Consider the following 17,007-nt stretch of genomic DNA (forward strand, 5'->3'; position numbering starts at 1 on the left):
AAAAATGTTCTGAGAATGAATCTATCTGTGAGATAAGTTTACAGATGTTGAACTTTGAAGTCAAAGAGTGTATTGGTTTTAATTTTGATACACAGTGCCAACTTGATCTCTGCATAATATTTGTCAAAATGTTTCATCTTTGGGCTTCCTTTAATTGCCAGTAACCTACAGATTCCCTCCCTGTAAAAATGTATCTTTTGGCCCTGTCAATACCACAGTCCCAGAGTAGCGAGTAGAACCATTATTAGATATACTTTAAGATTGGGTCTGGCAGATTGATTAACAAAAGACAGGAGTATGCTTTAGACCCTGAATTAGATGTTTAGTTTTTTAGTCATCCTTGAGGAATATGGTGCCTATATCACATGTAAGGGAAGACAAACAAACAGAAAGGATGGTAACTGATTCCAAAATATTCAATACAATAGCACACTGGTGATCACTAAAAAAAAAAAAAAAAAAAAAAGACATTCCCCCCACCCCCACAGAAGCAGTCATGTGGTGAATTTTCCAGTAGGTACCAGCTGGGTGTCCTTAACACATTAAGTTCCTTAACTATCTACACAGTAATTGGGTTAGAGCTCGCAGGCTGAGGACTCAGTTCTAGTTAGTTGACTGCTTCAGAGCTGGAAAGAAAGTTGTAAGGACAGATGGGGATCTATGTCTTTAATCCATGTGCTTTAAATCCTAAGAACCCCTCTTTGTGTCACACTTATTTGCAAGAGTATCTCGCACAAATCAAGAAAACACTTCATTATATTCACACATTTATTTAAAAGTATTTCGGGTGATGCAGAAAAACAGGCAGTTGGAAAAGTCTGGAGAAAGGCATGTGGGCAGGGTGGTGTCTTCCTCTTGCTGGGAAACACTGTACTTCCATGTCTGCTCACTGTTCATCTCTTTAGAAACTGCGTAAGCCTGCTTCTTTGTTTCTCTTGCTTCATTTCTTGGACATGACCAACTGCATCTCTACTCACTGGTGAGCATCTAAATTTTCAGTTTCTCTCCCACAGATGCTGGGAGACCCTCATTCTCAAGTCTCTAAAGCCATGGTTTTGTTGTAACCAGTGCTAGTTCGGATGCTGCTGCCAAGGTCTGCTTCCATCTTGAGATATAGTTTGACCCTTCTATCACAACTGTAGTGTCTCCCATTTGTCTGGATGACCGAATCTGTAAATACCCATCCCCAGGTAGATGTTTTCTGGTAAGAAATGATTTGGTAGTATTTTCAGTCCAGGCTCTCTTATTATAGGTGAATTTTCATTTGTACAAGTTGTAGACCTTGATGGTTGATGTCTTGTCCTTTTCGCATTTTTTTCTATTGTTCCTAGGTAAAAAAAAAATATTTATCTCTTTAGTGGCATTAATCTCTTCAACATTTATATTGTTTTTATCTCAAGTGCCATTTCTGCAAATTTGACTTCACTCAAAATCATTTCTTCTCTGACCTATTTCCTCACACTGCTTTGATCTACTTTCTGCTTTCTCATGGGGGAACAAGAACAACGAGCAGTATCTGTGTCTGAATGTTATCTTCTGCCAAACAAATTATTCCATTACTTTTTTTTTTTGAAAAATTTTTTTTTCCACACAATATATTCTGACCAAGGTTTTTCCTGCCTCATCTTCTTCCAGGTCCTCCTCACCTTTCCACCCTTTCAGCTCCACACCTTTTTTCTCTCTACCTTTAGAAAATAAGCAAGCAAGCAAGCTAGCAAAAAACGAAATAAACCACAATGAAACAAATAAAGCACAGAGAAAATAGCAAAAGACAAAGAAAACTCAGAAGAACATACCCATGCAGACACACACAGTGACACAGGAGGCTAGTCATTGCCCCCACTCGTGTTCTCAGAACACGATGAGAAGGTTTTAGATTCTTTGCCAAATTATAACATGAGTATCTTCTAGTCCAGTTCTCACTAGAGGTCCCGTTCTCTCACAGCTCATGAGCTTGTCTTCTCCTATGCACTTTTCTCTCTCAGCAGTCTTTTCTTCTTCTTTTTTTTTCTATTTTGGTTTTTTTGAGACGGTTTCTCTGTATTCCCTGTAGCTTTGGAACCTGTCCTGGCCTTGAACTCCAGAGATCCACCCGCCTTTGCCTCCCAAATGCTGGGAGTAAAGGCAAGCGCCACCACTGCCCGGTTCTTCTCTCCACATTTTTGTCCTGCAAACCTCACAGCAAGCCCATCTTAGGGCATTCTAGAGCATCTACACCCCGCAGCCCCAAACTTATCCACACCTCTTCCAAAATCCAGTCCCAAAGGACTATTCCCATGTGGTCAGGTTCATCACAGTGAGAGATCTATTTCTTGGTACCGATTTTCTGTACTAGTTACTTTTCAAGTTGCTATGATAAAATACCAGGCAGAAGCGACTTTTAAAAGGGTCTATTTTGGGTCATGGTTGGAAGCACAGTTTGTCATGTTGGGGAAGCCTGAAGAGACTGGTCTCACCAAAAGTGCAGGCAGAAAATAGATGGATAAGTGACAATGCATCACCCATTTGTTTCCTCTTTGTTCAGCCTTGGCTCTCAGCCCATGAGATGAACATTTAGAGCACGTCTTTCCATGTGAGTTAGCGTTCTCTGGAAACACCCTCAGAGTAAACACTCAGAGATTTGCCTCCTAAGTGATTTCAAACTTCACACAATTGACATTTGAGATAAACTAACATAGAATGTCAACACTCATATGTAACAGACTTTTCCTGTTGCACTGTTGTTTCACACACGGAAGGTATTCTCAGGTTCCCATCTCACTGTTGGTTTTCATGTTTTTCTTCAAGGTGTGGGACTTTAATGGCTATTGTCACCACAGCCTAAATGCTGGGCAAGATGGAGTTGTGGGCATTTCACAGATCCTGGTTCTTAAGAAGACGATCCTGGTTGTGGGATGGGAGAGGTATGATATTCTTACGTAAAATATCAGAAGTGAAAATGAGGATGTTCTTATTTGAATCAAAATATAAAAGGAGATGAAAGAAGTCTCATTTGTTTCTGAGTCATTAACTTGTTGGTCGTCTAGGTAGGTGAGTTGGAACTGACTGGGTGCTCTGTGAATAAAATACTGCAAGGTTATTCATCTCGGTGACTAGGGCAGCCATTTGGGGCTTTCCTTTGGGTTTGGAAATCTGAGTATTATTTTAAAAGTTCCAGATAAATATGTATTATCATTTCATGAGTTTCCAAGTCTCTTCCATATCGTAAAGTCAGTAACTCTTACTGTTGTAATCGCCTCCTCAATTGCACAGGAAATCTTTTATTTTTCTTTTGATACATTTTCATTACCTGCGTCTCAAAAGGAATCCACGTATCTTCCGCAAACCAGTTCTAAAGGCCTACGAACAACAGGTTAGGTTAATCACAGTAGGAGCCCTGTTCTTTGCTATAGTAGAGAAAGACCCCTCTGCCAGCACCATCACCGAGCACTGGGAAAACGCACCTCACCCACCATTCTCTGCCTTCCACAGGTGCACCTCTTTCCCGCCATTATTAGGAAAATGATTTTTGTTTACTTTTCTTGAGAGAAAAAAGGGATCATGGATTCATGGATAAGCACGTTTCTATGCCATTGCATAAACACCAGGAAAATTAAGTGTTTTAAGAATTTCTCACTTAGAATTTTGATACTTCATAAAACATTGCTGTATTAGGTAACTTGCCTGATATTGTTTGTTATATAATTGTAACTTTTATGGATGGCCTGAAAGTAGGCTTAAGACATTTTTAAATCAGTAGTGAATATTAGATGATTTTCCTCAATCATAGAACAGACATTTTTTTCAATTCTAAAACGATTATATGTGGACTGTTTTCAAAAGGAGTTTGATGAGAAAGGAAACATAGTTCAGATCATTCCACTTGATATTAAAGACCAATTCAATCATCCTTAGCTGGAAGGACAAGGCTTTTTCGCAGGCCTGGCATCAATCCTTATTCATTACCAAGTTACAACTCTTCAGCAGGCTGGGGCTCAGAGGTCTACAGCTAGACCATGGTTATGACTAAATTGAAGTCTCTAATCCCATGGAAGGGTAAGGCTATGGTATCCAGTTGATCCAGTTTACATTCCAAACAGAAAAAATGAATTAAAACAGAATTCACAGACAGCATTTCTTTGCATTTTTAGATAGTCATAGTTAAAAATTAGCCTCAAAGATAGTATTTATGATTGCTTTTAAACAAAATTTAAAGTGTTTAATATGTCGAGTTATTGAAAAGTGGCCTAAAGAAACATTTTGTGCTTTGGTATATGTTTGTGAGCTGTTAGTTACTTACAATAACTAAGAGAAAATTTAAGAAGAGTAAAATAAAAGAAAATTAGATTCTTCTTTTTCTCCATTTTTTCCATCTTTCTCAGAGTTGTCAGACTTGGGTCATTTATCTGTAGAATGCATTAAAGAATTATCAGTTATATTATCCAATATTTATAGATATGGATTTCCAAAATCTGTTTCCTTAGGAGCATTTCATTAGGACAGAGCTTTCATGAACCAGATAGGGTCCTTTCTAACTACTAGGCTTTCAGCTTATAAAGACAACTGCGTGGTTATAGCTGAGAAAATATGGCCTTGAAACCACTCAGCGTGGTTCAGTGATTAAAGAAGAAAAAGTAGAGATTGTCAATCATCTTATCATGCTTTCTGTAAAATCCAGAGAGAGCCTCTCAGGTTAAGCTGAAGCTTTAACTTCAGGCTCTGTCTAGCTATACAGATTGGTTTGATAATTACACTCAGGATTGAGTAGAAATTGCTTTGATTGAATGAGGCACCTAAATACACTTGCTGGCTTATTTTGTTCATGGTGCTGTAAAGCAGTGGGTATTTTACATACATTATCTAATTTAATCTTTGCCTTCATCTTGGTAGGCAAGCAGTGTCTTCTAGGAGCCTCAAATCTCTGCCTTGAGCTGTTACCTCTAAGCTCACTCATCTACTTTTTTACTAGATATCTCTCTCCGAAACTCAAGATTCAGCATGTTCGAAACTGAACGCATTGTATAGTCCTTTCTCGGACACCGCTTGCCTATTGGATTTTGAGCTTTGCTTCATGGCCACAGGCATAGACCGTCACCATTTTTATTGACTTTTCCTCCAATGCACAACCCAGCTGTCCTAAGTTTTATTCATTTTATATCCTAAGTTTTGGACACCTGCACCTGTGAGTACTATAGCTGCATTCTTTAGAGCGCCATGTCTGTGTGAATGAAGGCTGTAGCACTTTAATTTGCCCCATTCTGCTCATTTCCCGGTCTAAGCTTAATAGATCATCTACACACCTTCAGGTCTTCATTTTTTCTACTATATCTAGAAATTCCTGTCCTGTTTGTAAAATGGTGTTGATATTTGTTTCTATTTCAATACTTGAACATTCTTTTTCACAACTAGAATGGAGGAAATATGTTTTCCTCTTGTCTTTGTGCACATTATTCTTTGTTCTTTGTTGAACCGAGGAATATTTATTACTAAGTTTTGTGTATAGTATTCATAAAATTATATGCACTCTATTAGCTATATATTCTAATATACTGCTAAATTAAGGAGATACTCTTATGGTATATATGTGATATTTCTAATATATATAAATGATGAGTCTAATATATATACAATATTCTGAATAAATTTAAATGGTATGTCTAATTCTAATCACACATATATACAAACATACTTACTGAATGAGACAAATCATTGCTTGTAAACAATAATAAATATAGACGTTAAAATTTACTCTGTCTTTAGAACCAGGGGAGAAAATGTTACCTTTCTTCTGTATGGGGGAAAATTGAGGCTTGAAGAGGTCATCAGACAAGGCAAGGTTACAAACTTTGTAGGTAGCTGAACCTATCCCATAGTCTATATTCTTTAATTCACTCTTAAAGTATTGGCAAATGGAACAATAAAACCATGGTGAGGCACCACCATATGCACTCATACATTCATATGCATTATAGCTAATGACTGAGAAGTTGTTTGTTTCAAACAAAGCTAATACAACAGTTTCACACATATGAAGAAACACGCAATATTGTTATCAACTTAACAACACTGAAATTTAGTCAAATAAATTTCGCTTTTCCTTCCCATAATATCTTAAAAGCTATGCCCAGATGGAAGCCACTAAGTTAGGAAATAGAGCATGTTAATTGTGAAAAACCATGATTTCTACTGTCATCAATTCCTATTTGATGAAGAAATTTATGAAACACAAGGCTGGGAAGGGCAAATACTATTGTAAATACAGTCACAAACAAAGGAACTTAAAGAGGTCATGTTCTTCAAGAACCCAATAATTCATACCTGCCTATCATAATGAAAAAACCCCAATAAAAATTGACAGCATTACATCTTAAGTAAAATAGACTTGGAACAAAATTAACTGACAAGACGTCATTGGATCATTGGTCATATTAAAATGGAAAACTTCAATGAATGACTGACTAGTTAGTTGTGTTTGCATTTGTTCAGTCTAGAAATGTGATCTGTACAGAAAGAGTCAAATCATCCGAATACAATGGTTCAAGATTTCAAATTGCCCTGAACCTATTTTCTTATGTACTTACAGTGCATTAAAAATAGACACTTTCCTCTCTTCTATTTGTGTAGAGGAGAATCTGTGTCCTTTTTGTCAGCTGTACATAGGTATAATCAACAAATAAAAACAGTTAATACTAATATTTGAAGTATACAGGCAAATCTTCAATATTTGTACACACTGTGAAATAGTAACAATGAATTAGTATAACTATCACCTTATACATATCTGCTCACATATCTGAACTTTTGTTTATGAAAATTTTATCACCTTAAAATTTATACTTGTACAAATATAAAAAGTAAATCTTGCATACTATTTAAAATAATTCTGAAAAAATTATTGATACCCCACACTTTATACAGTCCACTATAAAAATATGTGCTTACTAAATAATTATTTATATAATTTGATCATCCCCATTTTCTCCCAAATCTCAGTCTTCCAATTCCATATGAACCATATATATATATATATATATATATATATATATATATATATATATATGTATATGATGTTAGAAATTCTATCAGGTTATTAGGTCACTTCAGATTGATTTTTTTCTTTTTAATTAATTTATTTATTAAAGATTTCTGTCTCTTCCCTGCCACCACCTCCCATTTCCCTCCCCCTCTCCCAATCAAGTCCCTTTCCCTCGTCAGCCCAAAGAGCAATCAGGGTTCCCTGCCCTGTGGGAAGTCCAAGGACCACCCACCTCCATCCAGGACTAGTAAGGTGAGTATCCAAACTGCCTAGGCTCCCACAAAGCCAGTACTTGCAGTAGGATCAAAAACCCATTGCCATTGTTCTTGAGTTCTCAGTAGTCCTGGGAGAAGATCTTCATCATCCCCGCAACTGACTAAGATCTGATCTCCAAAATATATTAAAAACTCAAGAAACTAGACCGTAAAAGGCTAATCAAACCAATTATAAAATGGGGCACTGAGCTGAACAGAGAATTCTCAACAGAAGAAGTTCAAATGGCCAAAAGACACTTAAGGTCATGCTCAACTTCCTTAGCGATGAGGGAAATGCAAATCAAGACAACTTTAAGATACCATCTTACACCTGTCAGAATGGCTAAAGTAAAAAACACCAATGATAGCCTTGCTGGAGAGGTTGTGGAGAAAGGAGTACCCTCATCCATTGCTGGTGGGAATGCCATCTTGTGCAACCACTGTGGAAGTCAGTGTTTCGGTTTCTCAGGAAATTCGGGATCAACCTACCCCTGGACCCAGGAATACCACTCTTGGGAATATACCCAAGAGAGGCCTTATCATACAACAAAAGTATATGCTCTACTATGTTCATAGCAGCATTGTTTGTAATAGCCAGAACCTGGAAACAACCTAGATGCCCTTCAATGGAAGAATGGATGAAGAAAGTATGGAATATATACATATTAGAGTACTACTCAGCAAATTGATTTTTTATTTGCTTTTAAAAGTGTTTTCTAAATGAAATACCCTTAAGAATTTGAAGTTGCTCCAGAATAAAATAAAACTTATGTAAAGAAAGACATTAAGGTTTAATAATTGCCTTTTTAAAGGAAGTAGCCCAAAGTGACTTAATTAATTTCTACCATTGGAATAAAAATCAAAATGGAAGGGTCTAAAGCTGTAATTTATTTTAAGCTTGACATTTGGGAACTAAGGAGAGAATAAATACATTTGAAAATCATTGATGCTTGCTAAGCCTTAACTTGTGATTATTTCTACGTGTAAAGTTTGACCTCACAGATTTTAGATAAGAGGAGAACAAATTGATTAGAAATGGGTATTCTGTTTTTGAGATAATCACTATTAATCTCTAATGCCATGGATCAAAGGAGAAGCCTTAATGAATATTGTTGAGAATTTAATGAGATTCAAAGCAGCTGGACCAACAGCACATGAGCAATCAACCTCTGAAGGAAGAGATCACTGATAGTGTTATTTTTATAACCAGCTTCTATGCAATGTGGCACAATGACTCAGGTCAATTCTCTCCGGATCGTAGCTATGAGGAATGGAACAGAGCTGGTAAACTCCTTCAGTGTCAAATAACAATTCTATTCGACTTTTAAAGTAGCTGAAAACTGGATCATCTGAACTTTCATTTCATTCTTGGCAAAGTCCAAATTTAAAAAATAAAGAGTTGTGTTTGAGACAGAGGAGGTGAGAACTGGAGTGTGGATTCTTGGGGTAGTGTGAGGATCACTGTCATTTCAAATCCAGGTTTCAGGTTAGGTTTTAAGGAAAAGGTGCCAGGTAATTATTTTTTTAGTGTTTTGACATAGAAGGTCAAATGTCAAAATGGATACTTTTTGTAGAATATTATGAAAAGCATTTCATGCCTTAGGTGGTGTGCCCTGAATATATCTATATCCATTTAATATGGGAATCTTGGCAAAAAGACTTTTGACATTGAAACTCGCCTTACAAAATAGACAAAAGATGGATCTGTTTTCCCTACCACTCCATACTCACCATCTCCTTCACCTAGTAGTAGATAAATTCAGAAATATGTACTCATGATATTTTGATAGTAAAATGAATTTTAGAACTTGTATTTGCTTACTTATAGTATCTTTCTAAGCCTCAATTAGTGATATTCATATGAAACTTATTATTTTTAAAATAGGAGAATGATTCTTAAACTTTGGTAGATGCTTCTACTTTGCCTGTTATAGATAAAATATTATTCTAAAATTGACAATGAAGGTGGAAGACTTTCTGCTTCATAAGTTTTTCAGTTTTTTTTTTTTTTACTACAGAAGAGACAAAAAAAGAGGCAAAAAGTATACAACACAGTAATGCATGTTACCAAGGAAAATGAAGCAGGGAAGGGATGGGTGGGTCCAGGGAAATCCTGAGGTTGCTGGCCACAGAAAGCTTCTTTAAGCAGATAGTTTCCCTCATTCAGTTTAGGAAATGAAGATCCACTTTTTCTTAGTATTTTTAATCTAACTGGAGATCTTTGAGATATAATCTTAATAAAATTAGTGAAAGTGAATCATTTGGGAGGTCAGGATGGAATTATTTCTTCATATGCTAGTTCTTACAGAATTTTTATGGAATATAAGTGGCCTGAGAAGATGGTGCTTAGGACTCAGAAACATGAAGTTCCCCTAAAAGGATAGAAAATAAAGGAAAGGAAAGGAAACAAAAGGAAATGAAACAAAAGGAAAAGAAACAAAAACTAAACATCTGAAAATAGAGAACAATAAGAATTCGGCTTGGGCAAAATGATTTTCTTCAGTAAGTGAGCCCTGGATACACCTGACATTTCTAAACCTCCATGTGTGACAGTAGATTTGAAACCCTGTAATCTATTTGTGCAAGTCAAATGAACATAGTACTTTATTGTATGTTATTATCTCTATCTTGTTAAAATGTTATTTCATCAATGTTGCACAAAGGATATTACTTTATGGATTTCTATAGCCTTGCTCCAAAGTTCATTGAAAACTCACACACACACACGCACACACACACACACACACACACACACACACGCATGAACATACACACATTACTAAGAGGTAATGCAGAAGTATAGTGAAAGATAAATCTTAAAAAAAGAGATTAAGTCTATATACTATTGGGTCTGGAAAAATGGACATTCACATTTGACTTTTGTAATGTGGGAAATGGAAACCCAGGAAGTGTTTCTAAGTGAGGCTTCATTCGTGTCTTTCATTGTCTTGTCTCCTCTCTCTAGCAAACTTCCTTCTCCCATGTCCTATACATTGTTTTATTGTTATACCTGTTTGTACAGTAACTATCAGACCTCGACTCTACCTCTGTGATCTGTGCTCTGGACTCCTGGGTTGCTTTAGCACTTACCACATTTCACTTAATGTTTTATTTAACTTTGGGCTTCTGGTTCTAAATGTTTAAGACATTCTGTGGGAAGATAATATTTGCTTGAAGAATGAGGGAACATTAAAAGCTCTAGAATACAAAGATAAAGTAGCAGATTTCATCTGGGGAGAGGAGACTTAGCAATAGTGAGATTAGTTAGGAGCCTCTTACAATTGTTAAACAGTGGGGTGGGGCAAAGTGCTCTGTTCTAGGAAGCTCTAAGTGGCCATTTAAAGGGGAAGTGAAAACAATGAAGATGTTACGCTTGGATAAAATAAAATGTAATTATTTGTAACCAGAGGAAAATAACACAAGGTGGACTGTAATGATGACCTGTAAACCAAATTCTAGAATTCAGTACAGAGTATGGATAGAAGCTGGCAAATTTTGATTTTTCATATGTTAAGATATATTGCCAGTGGAAGGACAATATGTATAGAACAACAAACTCTCAAACTGAAACCATCCAATCCTGGTAAAAGATTGTGGATGAAGATCAGCAGAGAGCCATTTGTATGGAACTGATATTAGAATCCACAGTGAATATAGAATCTCTGAATGAACAGAGAGAAAAGGAACAACGATGATAAAGAACATTTAGATCAAAAGGGTGAAAGAAAGAAGGGTCAAGAAAATGGAGATTCAGGAATGAATAATAAAGAGGGTAGGCAGAAAAGCAAGAATGTATTCTATACGTTTTGGAGAGTGAGCCATGATAGTCATTCATTTTGTTTTGAACAAATAGCAAGTAATGTATAAATGGTTGATAGACAGGTAGGATGCAAAACACTGTCAAATCCTGTGCTTAAAACATCCAGGAGAAACGGATGGGGAAGTTTGAGGCAATCAGCTGGAGCTACTAATTGAACATTTTCTCTTTGGATGAGCTTCTTATGACTGAACTTCCAGTTTCTTTTTCCAAGGAACTTTTATATCATGGTGCCAAAAGAAAGAACCTTTGATGAAATGATTTACTGTCCACCAGCTTTCACTCTTGGGCTAGCTTTCTGTCCCCCACTTCTCCATGTCACAGAGTTGGTGGGTGTGCAGGCCATAGGAGACAGTGGCCCTGGGAGGACACTTTGAGACACTCATACTTGGGTCTGGAAATGGAGAGGGTGGATCCTGACCCCAGCGCCAGCTTCACAGTAAATGCAAACAATACATATTATCAATATAATGTCCTTTGCAAACTGAAAGCAAGAATTTGAAGAAGAAAAAGTAGCTTCTTGTTCATGAGTGTAGACCAACATTGGTTTGACAACTAAGGGGGTGAAGATGCATGATGTCAGGAAGCAGGGAAGAATGATAGTGAAGACTCAAGCTTTGGTCATTTGAACGGAGGGTTGTAGCACTATTTATAAAAACCCGGAGACAGAATTTGGGGTTCAACATGAAGGTCAGAAAAACAAAACAGTCAGCCACTGGCTCCTATCTCTATCTCAGTTCGAAATGGCGATCCTGCCTCCAGAAATACCTAGAATGAGACTTTCTGGGAGCTGTTTCTTCCTGTCTTATATTTCTCTGTAGTGTTGAAATTAAAGGCATGCACCACTACTGCCTGGTTTCTACAGAAAACTAGTGTGGCTACTGGGATTAAATGTGTGTGCCACCTCTGCCTGATCTGTAAGGCTGACCAGGGTGGCTGTTTTACTCTCTGATCTTCTGGAAAGCTTCATTTATTAAAATACAAATGGCATATCACTTCAGATAATAGCCATGTAAAGAAAGAGAGGGTAAATATTGGTTGTCAGCCAGAGCTCGAGACACTGAGTGGGCATTTGGCATTGCTGATTCTTCCATAAACTGTTGTCTACACTGCCTCATTTCCTCCCAGGTACTGGACTGTCCACTCTATCTTCTCCATGGTCTACATTCCAATTTGTCGGCAGTGCCTCAAGATCGACTTCCCTAAAACTGTTATGTCTCAATTTCCCAGATCTCATAGTTCTTGGGGATGGCGATTTTCAAACACTTTCCACAAACAGCAGCTTTTAAAAATACAGTGATTTCCAAGACTCTATGGATATGGTAATTCTGAAAAATATCATAGGGAATGAATACATGAAAATATCGTAAGAAGCAGCTTTGATGAAAGAAATTACATTGATGTAATTTAAACTACATGACAATATTTATTCATAGACCCACTCTATTTTATTATTATTATTATTGTCATAAAAGTCTTAATAGTTTCATGTGAGGAATTGTTTTTCAGGTCTTGGAAGCAGTTAATCTGATAAATGGATGTATCATTAGTTTTAATAGTCATAGAAGCACAATTAACCTTTATTTTCCACATTAAGCATTTACCAGAGATTTAATGTAAGAATTCTAAAGAAACTTCAGTGGGAAGCTTACTTTGCTGCAGATAGCACGTAGTGATAAAATTTTGGGTGGTAGAGTCTTTCAGACTCTTCAAACCGCACCATCCAAGTGGATAATGGCTACTCAATATCAGTGCCAATTTTAGATTCGCCGCTAAATTCTATATCATTTTACAGAGCAGTTACTGTGTTTCGACCCCAGAACTTCAATCAGTTTTCCATCCAGTCTGAAGAATGGAAAGGAGGAATCCATCACCAAGATGACATCCTGTGTGCTGCCTTTTTACCCCCACAAACTCTTGCTACAGGTAAATTGAGACTTCGCTGGACAATGGACTAGAGAGAGTTTGTTGGCTTTGAGTAAATTAAAAAAAGAAAGAAAAACTTTTCTCAACTGAAAAGGGATTCCATTTCCCAATGAAGTGGTCATACAGTTCCTTTAAGTCCTTATTTTTGTGGTAGTGAGGACCACCGGCTTCCATGGCTGTGTCATGGTTTCACAGTCTGGCTCTGCTTCTTAGCTACTGGATGATATTGTGACTTATTTATATGTCAATTCATAGCTCTCTTGGCTAAAAATAGTTTTGTATGCATTCTTATGTTAAGGTACAGAGAACCAATATAATATTTTAACATAGTGCTTGACATAGAACAGATTTATTAGTGAACACTAACTTTGATTGTACTGTTCACTTTTCAAGAGCAGCAATAGAGCTTTTGGGTAAGAATCATACTTTGGTAGCACTCAATTACTTCTAATTTAGAATATCTTGACTTTCTTCATTATCTGAGTAGATGACATGTTATCTCCTCTTTATAGGTATCTCATGGCAAAAATTAACTCTTTGGCATAATCTAGCTCTTAATTTATCCTAATACCCTCAGTTTTACAGGGAAAATGTTCTTCCAAGCACTTGTTCATAATGAATTTTGAGTCACAGTGAATAATAGTAGATCTGCCATGGGGAGCTGAAATCCATCCCCTTACCTAATAGTTTCTGAACTAAGTAGATTGTTCTGTCCAGAACAGTATAATATTATTTTTTCTTCTCCTCAAATATATTTCACCCAAACTCAGCTGTTCTTTGTGCTCCTTACTTGCCATTTTGCCTCTGCTCGGTAGTGGACTGTCCTCACTGACCACTGAGTGCTATTTGAACACTAACTGCTATGTGATTTCTCCACAGCACAGGCTTGCTCATAATTTTTTCTGTTTGAGCTTTTCTCTCATTCTTTTAAAAAAAAAACAAAACAAAAGAGGAACAGATGACTTTCTGTGGAAAGAATTTTAGAATGAGAGAAAGCATTTCACAAAGAACTTAGCTGAAAGAAAAGCAAAGCACTCTCTTTGTGCACACACAAATACTGTAGGAACAGAACTGTAAGAGTGATTCACACTTCCTCAATACCTGCCCAGTTGTTTATCACCACTCTAAATAATTTTCATTCTTAAAATAAGCCCATAGTATAAGTACAATTGTTTACCCAGTTTTATAGGTGAGGATATTTTGGAATCAGGATGAGTCAATGTCATGTGTATTATTATTGGCAGGACCTGGTCTCAGACTCAAGCACTTTAACCTCAGAGCCTTTATTCAGGATGATTTATTAAAATAAAATAAGATAGCTAGATGGCTCATATCCACCAACTGAATGGGTTACTTTATAAGTGCTGAAATTCCACAGTTAATAAAGTATTAGGTATCATCATCATTCATATCTGCAAAAATTTAGAATACCTACTATTTACAAGATTTTATATAATACACATTGATAATGGATTCCTTTTATTTCTGTTTGCATGTTTCTGTAAAATAATCTGGTACTTTATGCTCTTTGCCCTGGCTCCTACAGGGAGCTATGATGGAGAAATTGTTCTGTGGAATAGCAGCACAGAAAATGCTCACCATGTCCTTCACCCTGATTACCAGAGGCAGCTAACATCTAAATTAGGTGAGTGCAAATTTGAAACTGAAATCTTAAGTTGAGTTGTGGTACAGTAGGCCTGTCTGTTATTGCATGCGTCTGATATGGTGTACACCTGATTTCTAGGTGACTGACTGCAAGCTCCAAGCATTAGAGATAGTGAAACCTTATCACACTGACTAAGAAGAATCTTGAGACTAACTTGAATTTGCAAATTATGCACAACATTCCAGTTGTCTCTTTATGCTCTGTCAGCATTTCTGTATTATTGATAGCAGGGGGAGAGCTCTCATTTTCATCTAGTTTGGTTTTAACCAATAAAAGTTGCAGAATAGCCTTTGAGGGACTTTGGCTATCCCTTGGTAGGAAAATGGTAACTATGCTCACTTGATTGGCTTTTCAGTCTCAGTTTGAAGCTTATAATAAATATTATGCCACCTGGATATCATAAATTATTCCTTACTTTAGAAGCATGAGAGGAGCATTAGACAGAAGGATATTATATTTTATAGCAGTTAGCAGAGCACATGAATATTTTATGCTTAAGTAAAGTGTCTCCACGATTGTCTTTCATGTTTTATTTTAGTTTCTGAGGAAACTAAAGGTTTTTCTTTAGATAATGGTTATTTCATTTCCTATTATAAAGCTAGTTCCTATGGCTCACTTGGGTAAGCTCATAGATAATAAATTTTGAAGTACTGGCCACTAGAGGCAGTGTGTGTGTGTGTGTGTGTGTGTGTGTGTGTGTGTAAAGCTGAAGAGTGAATTATTGGGAGTAAGATAACCAATTTAAGAATTTAAGATTTTGAGGGATTATTTGACTCCAGACACAAAGCTTTGACTTGCTTCATGTACAAAAAACCAACTATAAAGATTAATCTCAAAATTCCAAGGGGATGGTGTAATTCTGCCTCTGTCTCGCCCTTTGCCTTCTAGAGGATATCATCTATATTTAAACCATCCTAACTGTGGCTATAATTAAATAGATAAAGAAGTAAAACATAAAAAGTTACAATAATTGTACTGGTCATTTTTCTATTTCTGCAATAAAGTACCAGGTCAAAGACAATTTGTAGAAGAAACAGATTATTTACATTTCTAGTTCTAGAGAAGTAAAGCAATAATAGCAAAGTGGAGGCATGCTGATGGGAACACGAACCTCTTAAACTGCACACATGAAACAGAACGTGAACTGGAGATGAGTAGACAAAGCTACTGTGGCTAGTGAACCCCAGGGATCCACCTGTCTTCATCTCCCCACCAGCATTGCAACACAAGTGTGTACTACTTTGCCCTTTGTCTTTAAGTGGGTTTTGCAGATGGAACTCAGGTGTTCCTACCTGTGTGGTAAGCACTGTACCTACTGACTTGTCAACGCACCCCAAGTATTACCATATTTTTTACTTTTGGATATTTGAAGGTATCTGCATAGAGATTTTACAAAACTGCAAGCTAACAAGATTCTGACATAATCATTTTCAGTTTTCATAATGTGCCCTGAAGATGATACAATTATACAATTAAACGACCATTAGGAATGCCCTTTCCAGAGTAACCCACTAACAAATGAACCGTTAAAGAAGATATTTAAGTAAGCATATATTTGTTTATTTGATTTCATGTTCATTAAATACTTGCAAGATTAGCATTAACTAGAATTTCATGCCATTAGAGACATATTTATCTTAAACATATTGAGATTTCTGCAAAGTTAACAATGACTAAGATGTAAAGTTCTAATTAATTCATTACAAAGGGACACAGGAAATGTGCCTGTCATATGCAAAGCAAAAACGAAATAAAAAAAAACTTTTCTGTTGAGGTTGTAGAAGAGAATAGTAAGAGGCTTGATGGGAACTAGCTTGATATACGTTGTGAGACTTGGTGGCCTCATATCACCTAAGGCCTGGATGGGAGAGACTCTGCTGTTGTTTAAGTTTTCTGGTTTGATGAGAAGACAGTTCTCTTCACTGATAGCACTGTCCTTTCCTTCATCACAGACCCAGAAGCCCAAAAACTTAATGCCAAGAGAAGTTGCTCAGCACACTGTTTGGCAGAGCTGGCCACTCAGGCTGCCCGAAAAGTTGAGACTGACACAGAAGGTAACAATGCTGTTACGAAGCTTTGCTTCCTGGAAGGAAGAAGAAACAATGCGGCAACAGGTAAAATAAATGTTTGTATCTGCCTTTGCTATTTGAGAAAGGGAGCGATAAAGGGTTTTATTATCTAGGTCTTACAAAATTTGTGTAGCCACATAGACTGCACTGGTTCATGAAAGGAAGGGGCATCTGGACAGGAAGCTTGTTCTGGGGAGGGTGGTGAATGGATCTGCCGAATAATTTACCCATTGTCTATTTTTGAGATGAGGTCAAGAAAA

The 17,007-nt window shown here is 36.8% G+C and overlaps 1 protein-coding gene across 1 annotated transcript in view; it reads left to right on the forward strand.

Annotated features, from left to right (window-relative positions):
* Positions 1-17,007, forward strand: part of Wdr49 (WD repeat domain 49) — a 118,304-nt gene that overhangs the window by 58,786 nt on the left and 42,511 nt on the right. The window contains exons 9-12 of the mRNA XM_041659531.1: positions 2,788-2,903; positions 12,882-13,012; positions 14,559-14,657; positions 16,631-16,792. Coding sequence (XP_041515465.1) covers positions 2,788-2,903; positions 12,882-13,012; positions 14,559-14,657; positions 16,631-16,792 — 508 coding nt within the window. The remainder of the gene's footprint in view (positions 1-2,787; positions 2,904-12,881; positions 13,013-14,558; positions 14,658-16,630; positions 16,793-17,007) is intronic.

Source organism: Microtus oregoni, unplaced genomic scaffold (assembly GCF_018167655.1).
Source record: "Microtus oregoni isolate MIOR12 unplaced genomic scaffold, Mior012 000010F_ref0000083, whole genome shotgun sequence".
NCBI lineage: Eukaryota > Metazoa > Chordata > Mammalia > Rodentia > Cricetidae > Microtus > Microtus oregoni.